The sequence below is a fragment of the Ursus americanus genome, chromosome 1, assembly GCF_024610735.1.
Source record: "Ursus americanus isolate L20-20 chromosome 1, mUrsAme1.1.p, whole genome shotgun sequence".
Lineage (NCBI taxonomy): Eukaryota > Metazoa > Chordata > Mammalia > Carnivora > Ursidae > Ursus > Ursus americanus.
The window spans coordinates 90,109,317-90,129,619 of NC_142127.1; the positions used below are offsets into that span (position 1 = coordinate 90,109,317).

The 20,303-nt window shown below is 60.5% G+C and overlaps 1 protein-coding gene across 11 annotated transcripts; it reads right to left on the reverse strand.

The window, feature by feature from the left end:
• Positions 1 to 177: 177 nt before the first annotated feature.
• OBSL1 (obscurin like cytoskeletal adaptor 1) lies at positions 178 to 20,245 on the reverse strand. Of its 11 annotated transcripts, none has more exons than XM_045777533.2 (21): positions 18,465 to 20,245; positions 16,230 to 16,499; positions 15,894 to 16,145; positions 15,445 to 15,747; positions 14,998 to 15,294; positions 13,679 to 13,951; positions 12,238 to 12,510; positions 11,335 to 11,607; positions 8,212 to 8,484; positions 7,181 to 7,456; positions 6,819 to 7,106; positions 6,353 to 6,628; positions 5,502 to 5,771; positions 5,083 to 5,355; positions 3,829 to 4,095; positions 2,922 to 3,034; positions 2,350 to 2,506; positions 2,028 to 2,189; positions 1,594 to 1,698; positions 1,015 to 1,284; positions 178 to 306 (listed from the first exon to the last, which is right to left on the reverse strand). In XM_045777533.2, the coding sequence occupies exons 1-21, from the start codon at positions 19,474 to 19,476 to the stop codon at positions 299 to 301; spliced, it is 5,691 nt and encodes a 1,896-aa protein (XP_045633489.2). In that variant the 5' UTR covers positions 19,477 to 20,245; the 3' UTR covers positions 178 to 298. The 11 variants fall into 11 exon arrangements, with proteins under 11 accessions (XP_045633489.2, XP_087719977.1, XP_045633488.2 ...); XM_087863851.1 differs by having other exon boundaries at positions 184 to 320; XM_045777532.2 differs by having other exon boundaries at positions 184 to 448.
• Positions 20,246 to 20,303: the final 58 nt, after the last annotated feature.

Sequence of the window (20,303 nt, forward strand, 5' to 3'; positions counted from 1 at the left end):
TATTTTATAAATGTGCCAAACTGTGTGATTTCTGCCAGGAGTAGTGGTGCTCTTCAGTGGCTGGCACTTTCAGGGGCCAAACCGGAAGCGCTGCAGCCTGGTGTCCTGTGTCGCTTACTACACAGGGGCCCCCAGCAACTTCTGCCCTCCTACATCACACAGAGAGCCAGGAAAAAGGACTGTACCACTTTATTGTCTCCCAACACCTCTGGTTCCCCTGCCCCCCACCCCTGCCCAGGGTACGGGCACACGCCTTCCAAGCCGTCCGAGGGCACCTGCCTGGCCTGGTTCGGTCCTCCTAGCTACCTGCAGAGGAATGACTTGGCGTGGGGCTGGGGAGAGAGTGGGCACCACCATCCTCTCCCCTGGTAGAGCCTGGGCACCCACGCCAGGAAGAGCTGGGTCCTCCCCCTCTGCTCCACCCTTTCTGGGCCACTGTCAGGGATGTCTGTGGGGGCAGGAAAGCAGGGGTCAGCCCCCAGTTAGGGGTGGGGCAAGGCCCGAATCTGGAGGAAACGCAGGAGGATGGAACATGTCTACGGAAGAGGAAGGAAATGGGACTAACTCAGGAGCCCTCTGCCCAGACTGATGTGGAACTCTCTGGGATGGGCCGAAGCCAGCCGGGCAGAGAGCAGGAGGGGGATGAGAGGCTGGTGGGGGCACAGACCAAGGGGCCACTAGGTGGGAAGGAGAGGAACTAGGGTACAAATGGGGCATTCGAGAGAGCAATGTGGTCCAGAGGCAGGAGGGAGCGAGAAACCTGGACAGGAAAGGGCATAGAAAGGTGGGACCAGCTGACCTGAAGCAAATGGTTCCTGTGGAGAACACAGGGCTCCCTCCTCTCCTCAGCCCCTCCCCCACTCTCCACCTCCAATACACCCCAGAACCAACTGGCCATCCAAAGTCCTGGAAAACCCTCTGGTAAGTGTGTCTCAGCCCCCAGCTCCCAGGCAACCCCTCCTTCCTGGCCAGCCAGCCTGCCCCTCTGACCTCTGCCCAGTCAGCTTCACTCACCCTCTACCAGCAACCGTGTGTGGGCGCTGTCCTGGCCGGCCTGGCAGCTGTAGGTGCCCTGGTCCTCAGGTTGCACGTCATGGATGACCAGGCTGTGGGTGGGGCCATGGCTGCGCAGCTCATACTTGTCTCCCGGGCACAGCTCCACCCCCTCCCGCAACCAGCGCACGTGGCCCCCAGAGCGGGACACAGTCACCTCCAGCACCGCCCTGCGGCCGACCAGAACCGTCTTCTCTCGAGGGGGGCGGCGGCACATCTGGAGAGGCAGTGCTGGGGGTGAGGACGAGGGCTTAAGTTAATAGGGACACGCAGGGCCCCCAGGAGGAGAGACGCATCTTCCCTCCCCCTGCAGCCTCCACTCCTAGTCTCAGACCTCTATGGCACCAGTCCCTTCCTCTGTACCCCTAATCCAAAGTCTCCTCCTCCCCAGGAAACGCACTGCCCTCTGTGACCCTCCCCAGAAGAAGAGTCCCTCGAGGAAGGGAAGTGGGGAGGCAGCGTTCCCAGGACCCGCCGCCAGCCTGCCAGTCCCGGGGGTAGATGATGCCCACTCCCAACCATCCCTCCCCAGTTGCTTACCCTCCACCTCCAGCTGAGCCACGGACTGGACGGGTCCCGCCTGGAAGCGGACCTCACCGGCGTCCTCCGGGCGCAGCTCGCTCAGCACCAGAATATGTTTCTTCCCTGGGGAGGAGAGGGAGGCGCTAAGCGAGGCAGGAGCGGCCACTGGGGAAGGTTCGGGGATGAGGGTGGGCCGGAGTAGGTCCCCGGGTCGGTTTGGACGCGGCAAATGTGCGCTGGGCTGGGCAGAATTGGGATGCTGAAGGGAAAGAAGAGCGGTCCAGGACCGAGGGCTCAGAGCTGGGGACCCGGGAAAGACCGGTAGACTGCTCTTTGGGCTATGGGGCGGGGCCCACTCGAGCCGGAGGCGGGGCTTATCCTAGTGGGGCGGGGTCTGTCTGAGCCAGGGGCGGGGCAGCAAGAGACCAGAGTGCGAAGAAAGTCGGTCAGACCTTCCTGTCGGATGCGGACGTGGCCTCCGGGTCTCAGCGGACGGCCTCCGAGCTCCCAGATCCCCGCGGTCTCGGCCTCCGACACGATGCACTCGAACGTGGCGCCGTCACCTTCGCGGGCGCGAACGGACCGGAGTTCGGAGAGTACAGACAAGTTGCGCTCTGGGGCGGAGCGGGAGGCGTGAGGCGGGGCGGGGCGGACTCCGACCACGCCCACACTCCGCCCCTCTCTCTGGAGGCGCAGGAGTCAGTCCCCGGCTAGTCGGGTCCGCAGCCCCGGCGCCCACAGCAGTACCCTGCCCGAGCAGCGCCCGGTACCCACCGCGCACGACCAGGCGGACAGGCCCGGCGCGAGCCGTCCCCACTGCACAGCTGTAGGTCCCGGCGTCCAAGGGGCCGCAGCGCCGCAGCTGGAGGAGGCGACGCGTGCCGAGGGCCTGGAGCCTGAGCCGAGGGCTGGGGGTGAGCGGGCGCCCGTCCTAGGGGCGAGAGTTGCAGGTCAGGGTGAACTCGACTGGGTGGCGGCGGCGCCCTCTGTTGATGTCAAGCGGTTTCCAGGCGCGTTTATGCCTTTCTGGCTCTCAAGTTGGGATCCGGTTGTCCCAAGTCTTCCGGAAGCCAGGAGCCTCATTGGGAAAGCATCCCCCTTGGGGACGTTAGGGCTCTACCCCTTTTGTCTGCCCCTGGGCAATACTTCACCCCACTGAGCCTCAGGCTTCTTAGAAATAACACTGAGATAGCAAAAGGGCTGTTGTAAGGATTAGAGGGTTAAGTGTAAAGTAAAAGTAAATCTGAGCACAGTGCCAGGCACACCCGTTCAGTGAATGTTAGTTGTTTCCATTTGGGGCATTATTATTACTGTCCTTATGATGCCAAGGTGGGCTGGGCTCTGACCTTCTCCCAGGTGACATCAGCCAAGGCCTGGGAAAGCTCGCACTCCAATGTAGCTGTGTCTCCCTCGGTCACCTCTAGGTCCTGTGGCCCCCGCACAATGGTCACTGGGGCCTCTGGGAGTGGGAGAAGGGAGACACACTTGGGTACAGGGGTCAGTGGTGGACACATTTAGGAAAGGTGATCAGTGGAGGCCACTAGTGAGGGGGGGATGTGCTGGGACAAGTGGTCCAAGTGGGATGCTGGTCAGTGGAGGACATGACAGGGCCACAGGGATCAATGGGACAGGAGTGGCCAGCTAGGGGTGTCAGTGGGGGACATGCTGGGGCTAGAGGGGCGTGGGGGGCAACCAAAGCAGAGATGCCACTGGAGTCACCCATAGGCAAGCATGGTCAGTGGGGACCACACTTGGCTGGAATGGACAGGTGACACTGGTCAGGGGGGACATGATGGGTTCAGAGGAGTAATGGGGTAACTCTAGAGCAGGTGTGGTCAGAGGGGAACACGGTGGGCTGGACAAATGGGGGACACTCAAGCAGAGCTGCTAGTGGGGTCACCCTTAGGCAGTTAGTGGATCACTGGGACTCGAGTGGCCAGAAGGGCCCAGTGAGGCAGGCAGTGGGGGTCATGGCAGGCAGGTGTGGTCAGTGGGGCCACAGTCAGGCAGGCAGACAATAGGCACGCTTACGGTGGCGCGGTCAGTGGTTCGCAGGGACTGAAAGGTCAATGGAGTCACGCTGGACGATCGGATGGGTCAGAGGAGTCACACTCATGCCAGGCAGCCTCTGGGGCCACACAGGGCCAAGTGTCAGGGGTGTCACACTCTGACAGGCACGGTCAGTGGGGGCCACACGGGTAAGGGGATCAGTAGAATCACACTCGGGGCAGTCAGTAGGCCCAGAATCCGCACCTCTCACAGTGAGTCTGGCCGCACAGCGCAGGGAATCCACAGTGAAGGAGACGCAGCCCGAGTCGGCCGGGCCCAGGCCGCTGAGGACCAGGCGGTGAGTGCGGCTCCCAGCGTGCATGTGGCACTTGGGCCCTGGCTGCAGTCGCACTCCGCCCCGGGCCCACTCCCCAGTCACACCCTCCTGGGACAGCTCCAGCTGGAAGGTGGCACTGCCCCCCTCAATGATGGTCACATCCTCCAGAGGCCGTAGCACCCTTAGCTGCTTCGCTGATTGGGGGAGATGGGGAGAGAGGGAGAATGAGGGCTCCAGCTCTGGGCAGGGGTTTTGAGGGCTCACATACCCCCTTGCCCTGCCTGTACCTCCCCTAACACTCAAACAGAGCCCCTATGGAAAGAAGCCCAGTGCCAGGGAGAAAGGAGCACAGCGGGCCAACTTGGGGGGAGGGGCTTATTGCTGTTAGGGGAGGGCACACATGAAGGGGATGCGCTGTGGTTAGAGGGTTGAGGAATCTGGGTGAGGGGTGCTGTGACACCGGAAGGAGCACAGAAATTGAAGTCAGATGCGCTGGGATTGGACCCCAGATCTGCCACATAGTTTGTGTGCTGTGTGACCTTTGGCAAACTGCTTGACCTCTCTGGGCCTTAGTTTTAGTTTTCCCAATTGTACAAGGTGAATAGCATTGAGACATGGGTTTATTGTGATTAAATGAATGAAATGAGTTAGAAGAGAATACAGATCAGCAACAGCAATCATTTACCAAGCTCTGTGTGGGCATTTTTTGTTATCTCCATGAAGGTTCCCAAAGACCCCTGAAGTAAGGATCAGCCCCATTCTTTAGAGGACTTGGCTCAGAAGGGTTAAGTAATTTGCATGAGGTCTCACAGTTAATAGAAAGCTCCAGCTTGCAGGGTGGGGTTGCTCTTTGCCACATGGGCCCATGTATCCTGGGGCGTGTGACCGAGGGATAACACGGCAGGTCTTTCTGGAGTGTAATATTTATGTTTACAGCAAAGCCAGCTTGGACATGACATGGAATGCAAAATCTACATGGACTTCTAGGGTACATAGAAACACTAGAAAAGGAAAGCTTTGCTTTGGGCAGGCTGCTTCAGGTCACACTTCTGGAGGCTAGGCAGGGCTGACTTGCCTCAGTGGTGAGGGGCACTTTGGTGGGGGTCTGAGGGGCCCTGGGCCAGCCCGGAAAGGCTGTGCCAGGGGGCGGGCGATGCGTTAGGAGAGGACAGGACACTCACGCCTCACGCTGAGCCTGGCCAGGGTGCGATCGTGGTGGCTCTCACAGCCGTAGGTGCCCTGGTCGGCCAGCACGACGCCATGGATGAAGAGGCGGTAGACGTGGCCATCCTGGGCCATGGACACGCGAGAGTCACGGGGTAAGGGCTCCCCACCTCGCACCCAGCGCACGGCCCCTGCTGCACCCACGCGGCCCGTCTCCACTTCAAGGCACACGTCCTGGCCTTCCTCTGCCCGCACATCCTGCAGGCGTCTCAGGAACAGGAGCTCCATTTCTGGGGAGGAAGGGGGAGGGGGTCACGGAGCCTGACACCCTGCTCCCTGGCCGATGACCCGGGGGCAGACGGACAAGTCTGCTAGGGCCAGGGTTGGGCGAACAGGGACAGGAGCCAAGGCCACTTCATCCCCATCAGGACCAGACCTCGAACGTGGAGCCGGGCGCTCGAGGCTGTGCCCCCAGCTCGGGCAGTCACGGTCCCCGCGTCGTCGAGCTGGCAGCCTCGCACTGTCAGCGTGCGGCTCGAACCATTCTGGCCTAGTTCTAGCTGGGGCCCTGGAGTGACAACGGCCCCGTTGCGTAGCCAGGTGACCTCAGCGTCTGGTGGGGAGACTTCACACCGAAACGTGGCATCATCCCCCTCGTGGACAGTGAGTGGTGTCAGCTCTGAGACCAGCTTTGCCAGCGGTGGTTCTGGGGGGTGGGGTCAGGCAGTGAGGTGGGCTGTGTCTTTCCCTCTCCCTCCTTTTCATCCTCTCCTGGGGGTACATCTCCCAGTTACTGGGAAGATCTTTCCTGAGGACCATGAGGTCTTTCCAGCTCCCTGACCCTCCTAGCCACCTCCTCTCAATCTTGGCCTCCCTCCCTACCTCTCTGACTCCTTAACAGATCATTTACCATGGACCCTATTTCTCTTATTTAACTGTCACCACGGCCCTATAAGACAAGCACCGTCCCCCCACTTTAGCGCTGGGGCTCAGGGATGTGAAGCCACTTGCCAGGATCACACACCACTGGTAAGCAGAACCCGGATCGGAACCGGGGTGCATTGACTCCAGAGCCCCAGGTTTTAACCACTGGGCTATGCCTGCTCCTATAGAGAGGGTTCCTGAAAAAAGGAGGCCTGACCCCTCATCCCAGTAATAGTTGTGCATGCATTGGTTGGAGCCAGAGGTAGCAAGGAGGGGGTCGGGGGGTCAGGGGGTCCCGGGACGGTGCACAGGTGTGGTCTTTGGGGTGCCAGGGCCCACAGGGTGTGAGGGGTGCACTGTTACCTTCCACGCTGACGAGGAAGATGCGGCTGTCCTGGGGTGTGTCGCACAGGTACTCCCCAGCGTCCCTGCTCCGTGCCCCCCGCACCCGCAGCACCTGCCTTGCCCCGGCCTGCTCCAGCCGCACCCGCCCCTGGCTCGCCAGTCGCTCCCCGTCCTTGTACCAGCGCACAGGGCCCCCCGGCCCGGAGAGGTGCACCACCAGCTCTAGGTCCCCGCCTGGGGTGCTGCGAACCCTCGTCTGGGCTGCCTCGGGGGCCACCACCCGCATGGGGGGCTCTGTGGGGTCAGAGCGGGGGGGTCACTGGGAGGGAGAGGCCTGCGGGCTACGAGGGGGGCAGTGGGAAGCAAAATACCGAGAGGTGGGTGAGGGATGGAAAAGGCACGCTAGAGAAGCGGTGGGGCGGGGGAGTCTCATACGAGTTTGGGGGTGTGGCTCTGTCAGGCCTTCTGCCCAGGCCGTACTTACCAGCCACTTGGACAGTGAAGCTGAGGCTGGGGGCTCCCGGGGCTGTACCGGACTGGCAGGTGTAGAGGCCTGCGTGGGCCAGCTCTGCAGCCCGGATGCAAAGGAGGCGGCGGGGGCCCTCGGCCTGGAGCTCCAGGCCCTTGCCCTCCTGCACCGGGCTCCCATTGTGACTCCAGAAGACCAGGGCGCCAGCCCGGGACACTTCGCAGCTCAGCACCACCGGCTCCCCGGGGGCCACGCAGAGGGGGGCAGGGGCTGCCTCTGGGGCGAGGAACTGGACTGGGGGCTCTGGACAGAGAGAGGAGCATGTGGGCTCAGGCTTACTACCCCGTCCCGCACCCAGGCTGGCAGGAAGCACCCACCAGCCAGGCTGACGTTGAAGGTGACGGCTTCGTCCCGCGTCTCGCACACGTACTCCCCGGCGTCCTCAGGCTGGGCGCAGGGCAGGGTCAGGGTGCGAGCAGGCCCCTCGGCTCCCAGCTGCAACGTGGCGGAGGCTTCCACCTCCAGTCCATCTTTGTACCAGCGCACCTGGGACCCGGCGGGGGCCACCTCGCAGCGCAGCTCCACACGCCCCGGAGTCCCGAACTGCAGGTCCAGAGAGCGGGCTGCCGGGTGCACGATCCTCTCTGGCGGGGCTGCCGGACAGACAGAGGGAGCGGTACTCAGGCTCAGCCAGCCAGCCTCTACCTGACTCGGCCCCTGGCTTCCCAGCCCTCCCTCCCCAGCGCAGCTCTTGCGACTACAAATCCATGGGCACTTGCTCTGTGCCAGGTGCTGTGCTAAGTGCACGCTGCTCTTTGCACAGTTACTCCTGACCCTCCCTAGGAGGGCACCGATGTTGGCTTCACTTTCCGGATGAGGACTTGAGGCCTCTTTAGAGGGAAGTGATTTGTGCAAGTTTCCATGGACAGACAGAGGTAAAGCCAGACCTCGCTGGCCCCAATGCACACCCCTCCCTAAGTCGCCCCCATTCCTTTTTCCTGCTTTGCCCCTGATGTACTTATCATCATCTACTGGTTGTCTGTCCATCCTCACTAGAAATCAAGCTCCACGAATTCTAGCGGAAAATTGGAGGTTTGCTCTGACGGGCTTGCTACTCTGCCAGCATCAGAAGAGTGCTGAGCACATAGTAGTTGCTCAATAAATATTTGATGACTGAATGAATGCTCCTAACTGCTGGGCTCTCTCCACCAGGCCTCTAGTCACTGTCATGGCTTGATCTGGGCAAGCCAGTGCTCTCTGCTGGCTGAGAATGAGGAAGCTGGGGGAGGGGCAGGCTTCCTGGGGGCAGGTTGGGGGGGGCCCTAAGATTCAGGAAGTGAGAAGGTTGGGTGTCTGTCTCTTAGACTCCTGCCTCTCTAGCTCCCCAGGGTGCCCAGAGACTGCCCACCTGTGACGGTGACAGTGAAGAAGGCTGAGTCATCTCCGGCGTCACACACGAACTCGCCCCCCTGCTCGGGCTGGGCAGCAGGCAGCACCAGGCGGCGGTGCAACCCGTCACTCTCCAGCACCAGGGCCTCGCTCTCCTCCACCTCCAGCCCATCCTTGTACCAGCGCACAGGGGCGTCCTCCCGAGACAGCTCACACGTCAGCACCACGCACTCCAAGCTCACGGCGATCAGGGTCACCTCATCCCGGGGGTATATGATGCGTACTGGGGGCTCTGCAGAGTGGGCGATCACAGGCTGTCACAGACTCACCGTCGGCCTCCCTGGCAGCAAAAAGTTCCTGTCGCTCATGATAATAAGAGTGATAAGGATAGTCATCACAAGGAGTCACAGGTCCACGGTCTGCTCTCAGAAGTCCCCAGGGCCAGGGGTGTGACAGACTCCAGAACGCTTCCGATCCCAGAAATGGTGCATTTATTATCGATCACATGCCTGCTCCTCCCAGCACCCCCCCGGGGCTCCCCCCACAACCTCACTAACATTTCTGCAGTGTAACCTATAGATATACTCACTCTAAGCAGGATCATTAAAGAGTAGAAATCATTTCACAGCAGTTAAGCTCAGGTTTTACTGAAACGACTTTGAATGCCAAACTTACAAAAAGACTTTTGATTTTAAGAGGTTTTTTTTAGATCAGAATTGTGAATAAGAGATCCTGGATCTGGAATAGCAAATACTCGCTATTCCCTAACATTCCAGAACAACCCTAAGCACTTTATATATCGAACCCTCAGAGCGATCCAAAGAGGTAGGTATTGTTTTATCCCTGTTTTCCAGACGAAGAAACTGAGGCATAGAGAGATTACCCGACCTCTTGAAGGTCACAGCTGGCTACACCGGCTCTAGGGTGGGAGGAAGGACTGCCATCTGTGAAAGGGAGGCTCAGACTCTGCAGGTGGTGGTAGGGATTGTAAGCCAAGGCTGGCAGAACTCAGTAATGATTTTTGCATCTGTGCATAAGAGTTGCCAACACCTGTCGGAGAGCTCCCCAGGGATGCTAAACACTGATTCTGGGAGTTCATTTCCAAGTGCTCCAAACTAGTTGTTCCTCCACAGAGAAGGAGCTATGTCAACACTGCAAGTGACTGGTGCACTGAGCCCGAGCCTGGCCGTGCTCCCATGCACCCTGGACGTCTCCCAGAATCTTCTAGCTTCCAGGACACTTTTAGCGCTCCTTTAACTTTCGGCCCCCTGGTGGCCAGGCTCAGGAACTGCTAGCTTCCCGGTCCCACGGATCGCCGAGGCGCGCATGGGCAAACGTGCTCACCAGCACACATTTAAGCCCTCCGCCTCCACCACCCACCTCCGCAACGGCTTGTTCTAAGAGTCTAGAGGATGCAGGCTGGTTCTCTGGGGCCCAGCAAGGCTGGCAAATTGCAGAGGAGTGGATGCCTGAGGTGGGGGGGGGGAGGTGATGGGGGCAGTCGGGTGAAGACAGGGTGCAGGGATGGGGCTGGGGTGTCTGCACAGCTGTGGGACCTCAGCTTGGCGTCAGACTTGATTCTCCCTGGCCCAAAGCCCAGGCGGTGCTTGTGTCAACTGCCCTGTGAAGAATCTGGTGTTTTGTGGGGAGACCAAGTGTGGGCTGAAATGTGTGTGGCTGCCATTATGTCTGGCCAGAGCTTGAAGGGCCTCAGTACAGGACAGAACGTGCGCAGAAAGGCCTCTTTGGTTTTGTGGCCTGTGTGAGCCGGGCTGCACTATCTGGAACGCAGAGTGTGTGTGCTGGGGGGTGGGGGGTGCAGGTGAAGTGGCTCACCCTGGACCGAGGCATCACTCCTGGGACAGGGCAGGGGACAGGGCAAGCAGATGGCGCCAGGTGAGGATGGGCACTCCAGTGAAGCCAGCGGGGTTCTTCTGTGCCCCCCAGAGCTGCCTAGGCCCTGCAACACCCCTCCCCCACCAAGCCCCCCTGCCCCAAACACCGTGGGATCGGCACCGTGGGCTGCAGCCCCAAAATTTCCAGCACTGAGCGAACCACCATCACTTCCATAGTCGTCCTGTGCTTCTCCAGCTTTGAACACTCTCCCCTCTACCTTCAGTCCACAGCTGACCCCGCTTAGCTAACTCAGCCCCCGCCGCAAGTATCTGGTTTGAAGGCACTTCCTGTCCACGCACAAGGTTAGCAGCCCCCTGGCCTTGAGCTCCCGCTGCACCCTATCACAACACTGGACAATCCACATCTGAGACCCTCTAACGTGTCTGGCTTTCCTGCCGGAGAGACGTAAGCATGTCCGTCTGCTTGCCGCCGGCTGTCCAGACCCAGCCCAGGGCCGGCTCCCATGGGTGGCACGGTGACCTGACTCTCCTGTTCTCCTCTCTTGAGCCCTCTGCTCTCATCCTTCACAGTACTTGTCACGAGGTGTCAACTGTACATTTATTTGTGCATTTATTGGTTTAACACAGGGGTCGCAAACTCAAACGCCCACAGGGGCCAGGTAGGGAAGGTCAGCGGCTGAAGCAGTCTGGGGAGAGGCAAAGAGGAATAGCAGGGAGGCAAGGACCGAGGAATGTGGGCCCCGGATTACCCGGGGGCAGCTGCTACTCAGCACCTGCTGTTCGTCGCCATGGGGGGAAGCGGGACCAGAGCCGCCGGGTCTTCGGCTTTTTCAAGAGGACGCATAATTCCGGATTGTTATTTGAACTGTCCTGACTTTGGTAAGACTCTGCAGGCCAAACAAAACACATCTGTGGGCTGCATGGGGCCCTACGGACTGCCCATTTGCGACCCCTGGTTAACAGCTGCTTCCCCAGCTAGACTGGCAGCTCTCGGAGAACAGAGACCATGTGTGTCCACAGCCCCTGGCCCAGTGGCCGGCACACAGGAAGTGCTCAGCAAACAGGCCGCCGGAGCACAGCTCTTCCTGGTGCCGGTGCTGGGGGGCGGGGGAGACTGCTCACTCGAACGGGGGGCCCCGGGGTCTTCCAGGCAGGGAGGCTTGGTACATGCACCGCAGCCCTACCTCCCACCTCCCCAGTGTGCTAACTTGGGAGTCCATGGCCAGCTCCCCCAAGGGCTCAGGACTGTCCTCCAGTGACCCTGGGCAGCTGGGGTGAACCCACACCTGTGACAGTGACGGTGAAGGAGGCCGACTCGTCATCGATTTCACACAAGTACTCGCCGGAGTCCTCAAGCTGGACAGCGGGCAGCACCAGGCGGCGGATGGTGTCCTCCTTCTGCAGGAGCAGCGCAGGGCTCTCCACCACTTCCTCGCCATCCTTGGTCCAGCGCACCTCGGCCCAGGGCCGGCACAGCTCACAGGTCAGCACCACGCGCTCCAGGCGCACGGCTGCCACATACACCTTGCCGCTGGGGTACACGATCCACGAGGAGACGTCTGGAGGACGGGGACAGTCATGGCTGGGGCCCACGGGCCCTGCTGCCCTCCCTGATCCGTGCCTGTTCCCTCCTCCTGGCAAGTGGGCCATGTGTCGGACGAGAGAGCTTTCCCTCGGATTAGGTCTCATAGCTGCTCGGACAGCCACGCCCAGCCGGAGACACCACTACGGTCACCAAAGCACATCGCAGGCACGGTGGCTCACTGGGGACCACGGTGGCAGCCTCTGCTACAGAAATGTGCTATGTTCTGAGGGTTGGGACAGGGACGGTATGAAGGGTGGGACCAGGGAGAGGAGGGTTGGGTGCCCAGATGGAGCCAGCGTCTCCCATAGGCTCTTGAGATCTTCTGAGCCCTCTAGTGCACCTGCCCTAGACCCCGCCCTGCTGCCATTTCTAAAGCTCCCCTTTGCAGGGGAACCGAGAGGGCAGAGCTTCCCTGTGAATTGTGTTGCCCTGGCCAGTGTTAATGACAACACATTTTCTGTGGGGGACTGAACCTCAGGGTGCAGACCAAGGAGGGACATGGGATCAGCCGGGGGGAGGGAAGCAGGGCCTGGGGACAATGGCCCAGGGGTGAGAGCGTGACAGCTGCCCGGGCGCTGTCCCACAGGCCTGCCTGGCCCCCCACCTGTGATGGTGACCGTGAAATAGGCGCGCTCGTCTCCAGCGACGCACTGAAATTCGCCCCCGTCTGGGGGCTGGGCAGTGGGCAGCACCAGGCGGTGGTGGGACCCTTCCTTCTCCAGGACCACAAAGTCACTCTCCTCCACCTCCTGCCCGTCCTTGTACCAGTGCACCGGTGCGTCCTCTCGGTCCACCTCACAGGTCAGCATGACACACTCTGAGGTTATGGCGTGCACAAACACGTGCTCCTGGGGGTCCAGGATATGCACCGGGGGGTCTGGTGGGGAGCAGAGATGGGGTCACACAGATACCCCCCCCTCCCCTGCACACACAGGAGACAGCTTCCTCCCTGGGGGACTCTGGGAGCATTGAGGCCATGCTGTGCAGGAGATCTGGAGCAAGGATGTGGGGTACTGAGTGCGTGGCAGGTGAGGCAATGCAGACCGTGTGGCACCTGAGTGCTCCCTGAGTCCCCAGAGGGTCAGAGGTGGCTCGGTGGGGACATGGGGAGGGGGAGGCACAGACAGCCTTTGTCTCCGCTGAGAGGAGGTCACTATCCTGGGCCCCATCGGGGCCATGCTTGCTACTGCTTTTACAAGGGAGCCCCTGGAGCACGGGCAGGAGGTGGAAACGACTTAGCAGTGCTACCGTGTGACAGCTGCTCTCTACAGGTAGTAAGTTCCCCATCACTGGGGACATGTAGGCAGCAGCTGGACGACCGCCCGGCAATGGGGTTGAAACAGGATTTCCACTCAAAGCGAGAAGATGAGCTGAATCAGTGGTCCCCAAGCTGCCCTCCCAGAGTGGATCCTGAGGCTCTACGCTGGCTGGTCTGGCACCTGGGGTCTGGGGGGCCTGGGCATATGCATTTATAACAAGTTTCCAGGGTGGTTCTGAAGCAGCCAGAACATGGACTGGCTTGAGAAACCCTGGACCACTGCACTTAAAGTTCCCCCTTTGACCCAGGCCACCTAGGGCAGGAGGGTAAGCACCGACCTGGGTGTGAACCCAGCTAGGGCGTTTGCTGGGTGTGTGATAATGGGTAACCTCTCTGAGCCTCAGTCTCTTCCTCTGTGAACTGGAGATCTATTCCTTCTCACCCAGTTGTGAAGACTACATGAAGGGCATATATGAGAAGCATTTAGTATAACGTTTGGCTCATGGTAGGTACCCAATAAATGTTAGCCCCCGTCTCTCCTTCCCTTAATTGAGTTTTGTTTCCCCACCCCCTCCCCAGAGGAGGGTACGCAGAGGGTGAGTATGCTGGAGGGTGCTGGTGCATGGGAGGACTGAGAAGCAAGAACAGAATAATTTGAAAACACATTCCCTGGCCGACTAGACTCTCCCCGGAAGGGACCCCCAAGCAGGCCAACCAAGGGGCGGGGCCTACGTGGCCCCTAGAGTCAGCCTCATCTGCAGGAGCCCAGACCACCACAGTTGCTGACCTCGGATGGTGACACTGAAGAAGGCTGAGACCCCTTCCGTCCTGCACTCAAACTCGCCGCTGTCCCGGACCTCGGCGGCCGGCAGGATCAGGCGGTGTTTGCGCCCGTCCATCTTCACCACCAGCGACTCACTCTCCTCTACCTCCTGCCCATCCTTGTACCAGTGCGCCGGGAAGTCCACCCGGGAGAGCTCACAGGTCAGCACCACCCGCTCTGAGGTCGTGAAGGTCAACGACACCTTGTCCTCGGGGCTCAGGATGTGCACCGGGCTCTCTGTGTGGGGAGAGGCGTGGGCACAGGCAGCACCCTTGTCACGCTCTGCCTGGGATCAGCACCCCTCTCTGGTGCGGGGCGGGGGGTGCCTACATCAGGCCATACCACGGCTGTCACTGTCAATGCATTTGTTGCAATTTAAGAAAAAGATCATTTAGGGCTTATACACCAACTCTCAAGTGCAGTGATTTTAGTATAGGATTCCTAGGGAGTCTGCTGAAAATGCAGGTTCTCAGGCCCCACACATGCATGCAAGGGCCGGGGAATCTGCCTTATCAACCAGCCCTCCAGGCGACTCTGATGTCAGGGATCTCAGTTTGCATTCTAGAAACGCTACTCTGGTTGCTGGTTCTTACTCTGCCCTCCCCCCAGGATGCCGGCATCTGACCACCTCCGGGCCCTGTGCTTGGGCACCGAGGAATTCCTCGATTGGCCTTACAAACTCCAGCAACGGTGGGACGGCAAATGCCTCATGTCCCCTGCACTTTCAGATGCCTACCGAGAGCTGTCCTTTTCAAGGGGGTCTCATTCCCTTCCTTCCCTGTGTCCACAGGTGGCACAGGGTGATTCTGGAGTCAGACTGCCTGGCTTCATAACTCAGCACTACCACTCATTAGCTTGGTGATTCTGAGTAAGTCACTTAACCTCTCTGTAACTCAGTTGCTCCATCTGTAAAATGGGATAACAAAAGAGCCTATCTTACAGGGCTGGTGAGAGAACTGTGTTAACGAATACAATGTATGTGAAATGATTAGGGCTGTGCCTAGCACATAGGAAGTTGCTTTGATAATGTTATTGATTACAGGAAGCAGTCAGGGACTAGGGACCAGGGTCCGTGTCTTGGAGATAACCAATGTGACAGAATTCCATAAACCATAAAGCACTCCAGAGAGTGCTAGGAGGCTGATGAAGATACTAAGGAGTCCCCTCTACATTGCACGTTGGCTGAAATGGGACTTCTGGATGGCTGAGCCCTCTGTCTGGGCCCACTAAGGACTTCTGTGTCCTGACCCTATCTGTCCACCCTGGTCCCCAGCAGCACTGACCTTGGATGGTGAGGGCGGCCGAGTCCTGCACGCCCGGGCAGCTGAAGCCAACCAGGGCCCCGCTGTGCTGGTGCTTGACGGCTCGTAGGAGGAGCCTGTGCTGTAGGCCTTTCTGCTCAATCCGGTAGCGCAGGGCCCCGGGCTCCACCTGGCCCTCCGGCTCGTGACTCTTGAGTTCTTCCCCATTAAGAAACCAGGTGCCCTGGATGATGGTGGAAAGATCCAGGGAGAAGATGGCATCTTCCCCGTCGTATACCTGGACATCCTCCAGACCGGCCACCAGGCGAGCTGTGGGCACTGAGATGGGGACGGAGTGTGGCCATCAGGACCAGAGGGGTGGCAGTGGGCAAGGAGGCGCAGGCGGAAGGCACAGAACACGACGGGGACCAAAGGCCGGGAAAGGGAGGAGATGATGGGGAGGGCCTGGGGCCGACAGGACTGACTCACCGAGGTGAGCGGACCCATGGAACACAACATGGGGGCTGCGGCCGTGCTCGCTGACCGTGCAGACGCGGAAGCGGTAGTCGCCCTCGGAGGGCACACAGTCTCCCGGGACCTCCACGGCTCCGGCTTTCTCGATGCTGAAGCACTGGATCCAGTCGTCGGAGCCCACTTCCTGCCGCTCCAGCCGGTAGATGAAGGGGGTCTCAGGAGCTGGCTCGGGGGGCTTCCAGGTCAGCAGGACTGTGTTCTTATGGCCCTTGAACATCTCTGCCAACACGGGGGGTCCCGGGGGGCTGTGCTTGACACCTGGGACAAAAGCAGGGTGTGCGTGCCAGCCCTGCTCCAGCCTCGCCACAGCCCTCCCACCTTGAGCCCGCCTCGCCAGCCCAGCCTCTGGCATCTGGTCGCCCTCCTGCCCTGGCCCTCCTGCCCACGGGCTCTCCTGCCCTCACATTTGACTCTGAGCAGAGTGGTGGTCCGGGAATTGCCCAGGCTAAAGGTGACCTCCCCAGCATCTTCTCGGGTGACCCCTGGAAGGACCAGGGCGTGCATGTGGCCAGAGCTGCTCTGGCAGGTGGCCGGCAGGTCCTCCCCGTCGCGGCTCCAGCGCCCCTCGACCCCAGCTTCTTGGGTCTCCACCAGCAGCACCGCATTCTCTCCCTCCAGGACGTCCAGCTTCCGGGGCAGCCGCTTCAGGATGGGCCCTGAGAGACGCATGTGCGGCCCTCAGCCTGGGGTCTGGGCATGCGCCCGCCTCCGGCTCGGCACCCTCCCGCTGGCCAGCCCACCTTTGACTGTCACATTGGCCACGGTGCGCACCCGGCCCCGCATCTCGCACAGGTAGACGCCGTCGTCGTCTGCCTTCAGCCTGTGGATGATGAGGCGCCGGACAGTGCCCTCCTCGATCTGCTCGTACTTGCGGCAGGGCAGCAGCCGCTGGTCCTCGCGGAACCAGGCCGTGGGAATGCGAGAGTTGGGCACTTTACACTCCAGCACGGCGATCCCGTGCTCCCGGCCTTCCACGTCCTGCAGGGGCCTGGTGAAGCGGAGGCGGGGCTCTGTGCAAAGGGGAGAGGCAGGAGAAGGCTCTGGAGTGGGCCGGGCCAGGGGAAGGACTCCTTGCATCACCAACTGCCTAAAACCACATTAGCTCCTGCCATTTTTCTCCCAGGGCCTGCAGGTACTCTGGAATCACAGAAAAACCCCCGGAAGGGAAGTCCGATGGCCTCAATTCTCATCTGCCCCTGACACTCATCAGCCACATCACCTTGGGCAAGGCCATTTTAGTTAGTGATACTGGGCCTAGGTTCCCTGACTTTGCTATTTTTAAAAAATACTTATTTATTGATTTTAGAGAGAGAGAGAGAATCCTGAAGCAGAACTCCCTGCTGAGCACAGAGCCTGACGCGGGATGTGGGGCTCGATCCCCGGACCCTGAGATCACAACCAGAGCCAACATCTAGAGTCAGCTAGTCAACCGACTGAGCCACCCAGGCGCCCCAGTTTCCTGACTTTAAAGTGGGGAAAGGGATGGAAGGGCTTGGACCACATCAGTGATTTTCAAGCTGTTCCCTGGGGCCCCTCAGGGGCCCTGCACACATTCTGCATGGGTTTGAGTCGAATTTCATTTTTAAAGTACGTTAGCCGTTTTCACATGGATGGAGCCAGAGAATAGAATGCTGAGCGAAATAAGTCAGTCAGAGAAAGACAAATACCATGTGATTTCACTCGTAGGTGTAATTTAAGAAACAAAATAAACGAGCGAAGGCGAAAAAAAGAGGGGGGAGGCAAACCAAGAAACAGACTCTTAACTATAGAGAACAAACGGCTGGAAACCAGAGGGGAGGGGTACAATTATCCCAGTGAAAATAAATAAATAAAATGATTTTTTAAAAGTACGATTAAAATATATATACAAAAATACTTTAGTCCTTTTCAGAACTGTGTTTTACAAAAAGAAAGCATGATGACAGAATGACCGGCGGATTATGAGGCCACTGGAGCAACGTGTTTGTCCTGCAGCTGGGGGAAGCTCTGCCTTCCCACTGGGCTTCCCTTTCCTGATGGTTAGTTAGTGGGGCCCTTTGGGTTTGGGTACATCAGACAGCACGGCAGCGCAGGGACCACACGCTTCACTGCGCACCAAGCAGGGCTCGGGAGATCTGCAACTTTTCTTCCTCTGAGGGAACAGGGTGGGTACTAACTAGTGACAGTATAATCCCTTGAGTTGTGATGAACTCCGATTACCGAAAGCTTTACCATCCAGTGGGAGTTTGCGGTGTTTTATCCCCCCCCCCCCCCGCCCGGCCCGGGGTTTCTGTTTATGAGCACTATAAGCATTTATGAGATATTGTTGATGACTAAACTTTGAAATAGAAATTTCCTCTCCTTGCCCTTCTTCTTCTTTCAAACCTGGAGAGCAGTTTCGTAAAAGGGCATGTTTCCTCCCTCAAGTCTACCTTCGGTGTGAATCAGGAGTTTCTCAATGTGTTGCCTGCAGCCCCAGACTTCCCCACAGGACTCACAGAGGAGACCCGGTTATGAATGCAGCCTTGTCTTAAAACGTGTATATTCTATAAAATAGCACCCTTGTTCTCACTGATAGGCTTTATAAGTACATGGTATGAATCTGGACCTAGAAATGTATGCCCGTAAAATGTTCCTTGTATCAGTCTTATACCTTGGGCCCCACATGGGATTTCCATTGAGAGAGGGGGAGTAAAACAAAGGCTGAAATCCACTGAACTAGAAGCGCTCCCTCTTGGCTGGTCCAGCAATCACTCCTGAAAGCCGTTTATCAAAGGGTCATCTTCCACCCTCGGCCTCAGAATCACTTAGGGGGTTTGCTGAGAAGTTCCTGGGTACCCTGGAGACCTACTAAATCCGAAACCCTGGGGGGTGGGAGGCGGGCAGGAAAAGGTATGTGATCAGTCCGCCTCCCCCCCCCCCCCCCCCCCCGTCTCTGGGGCAGCGCTGGAGGCCCCTCTCCAAGGGCCCGGGGAGCCCCGGGGGCGCCGCAGTACCTTTGACGTGCAGCTGCACGGCACTGAGCGTCTGGCCCGCGGAGTTGCGCGCTGCGCACACGTAGAGCCCGCGGTCCTTGGCCTGGCAGTAGAGCACTTTGAGCACGAAGCCGCCGTCGCGGTCGCGGTACATGAGGCGGCGGCGATCGGAAAGCAGCGGGCGGCCCTCCCAGTGCCATTCGATCTCAGGCTCGGGCTTGCCCATCACGTAGCAGCGGAACTTGGCGTGCTTGCCCTCGTTCACCCAGAAGGTCTTGGGTGCGCACTTGAGCGGCTCCACCACGGGCTTGGGGGCCTCGTCGGGGTCCTCGGGCGGGTCCTCGGGGGGCTGGTGCACCTGCAGCAGCGCGCCGGCCTGCGCGTGGCCGTGCGCGTTGCGGGCGTGGCACACGTAGACGCCCGAGTCGGGCAGCCGCGCCGCCAGGATGCGCAGGACTAGGCTCACGCCCTGGCCGCCCTCGCCGCGGCTGGGCTCGAGCATGAAGTGGCCGCTGTCCCACACTTCGTCCAGAGCCATCCCGTCCTTCTCCCAGTAGAGCGCGGGAGCGGGGAGGCCCCCCACCTGGCACGTCAGCACCACCTGCGCCCCCCGCAGCACCCACTGGGACCGGGGCCCCGCCAGGAACACCGGGGCGCCCTCCCCGGCCCCGGGAGGCGGCATCGGGCGCTCGGCGGGCTGGGGCTCGGGCTCGGGGGCCGGCGGCTCCAGCACGGTGACGGCGGCCGCCGCGTAGGCCTCCCCGGCCGCGTTGCGGGCGCGGCACACGTAGACCCCCGCGTCGGTGGGCAGCGCGCCGCTCAGCAGCAGGCCGTGCTCGGCGCCGTCCGCCGGGAAGCTCAGGCGCTCCGAGGCCGCCAGCTGCTGACCGCCCTTCTCCCACACGACAATGGGCGGCGGCTCCCCCAGGACCACGCACTTGAGCTCGGCCTCGGCGCCACTTACCACCCGCACGGGCCGCGGAAAGCGCAGGAAGCACGGGGGGCTCCCCTGATCCCCGGAGCCCGCCTTCATCGTGGCGGTCGCGGCCGGCCCTCAGCGGCGCGGGGGAAGGGCTGGCGGCGGGCGCGCGGAGGCCGGGGGCGGCGGCGGGAGCCCGCGAGGCGGGGTGCAGCGGGGGCCGGGGCGCGGGGACCCGCGGAACTCTCCCCCGGCCGCCCGCTCCCGGCTCGTCTCCTTACCCTCGGCCCGGAGCTGCGGCTCTGCGGCGGCGGCGATTCCCGGGCCCCGAGCCGAGCGCTCAGGGGGCAGTCCTTCCTGTTTGCCTTTGCTGCGAGGGGCCCCGCAGCCTCCTCTGCCCGCGGCCTGGCTTCCTGCTCGGGAGAGCCTCTCTTCCCAGCCCCCTCCCACAGCCTGGGCCTCTTTCCCCTCCTCCCTCCCACCTCCAGCCGCCAGGTCCCCAACCGCCCGCCAGGCTTGGGCCTGAGTGGCGGTGGCGCCTGCAGCTGCCAATCCCAAAAATATTCTCTGATGACACAGCTGGAGGGACAAGAGCCCAGACTGGCTCCTCCGGGCTAAGTTTAGAGCAGGCGGGACCACCTGCCCCCCACCCCAGCCCCGGTTCTAGCCCCAGCCTCAGCCCTTCCCCCCATGACTGGCCCAGCAGCTGCTTGGTTGAAAGGGGCCCCAGGAGGTCTGAGGGGCTGGCGCTTTCTGTCTCCCCAACGAATAACACTCTTAGGAGCTGGCAGACCCCAGCTCCCAGGCTCCTGTCCCACCTGATGTCACCTCTGTGCTGGGTGCTAGCATGTGGCTCTGTGTGTGTGTGTGTGTGTGTGTGAGAGAGAGAGAGAGAGAGAGAGAGAGAGAGTGTGTGTGTGTGTAGGGGAAGGGGTGGTATG

Bases quoted from the DNA above. Each gene is read 5' to 3' on its own strand.
- OBSL1 (XM_045777532.2), bottom strand. From the start codon at position 19,476: ATGAAGGCGGGCTCCGGGGATCAGGGGAGCCCCCCGTGCTTCCTGCGC. The intron at 4,096-5,082 runs GTGAGTGTCCTG...TCCCCCAATCAG, and splicing joins GGCCAGGCTCAGCGTGAGGC to CGAAGCAGCTAAGGGTGCTA. The intron at 449-1,014 runs GTGAGTGAAGCT...CTGCCCCCACAG, and splicing joins CACACGGTTGCTGGTAGAGG to ACATCCCTGACAGTGGCCCA.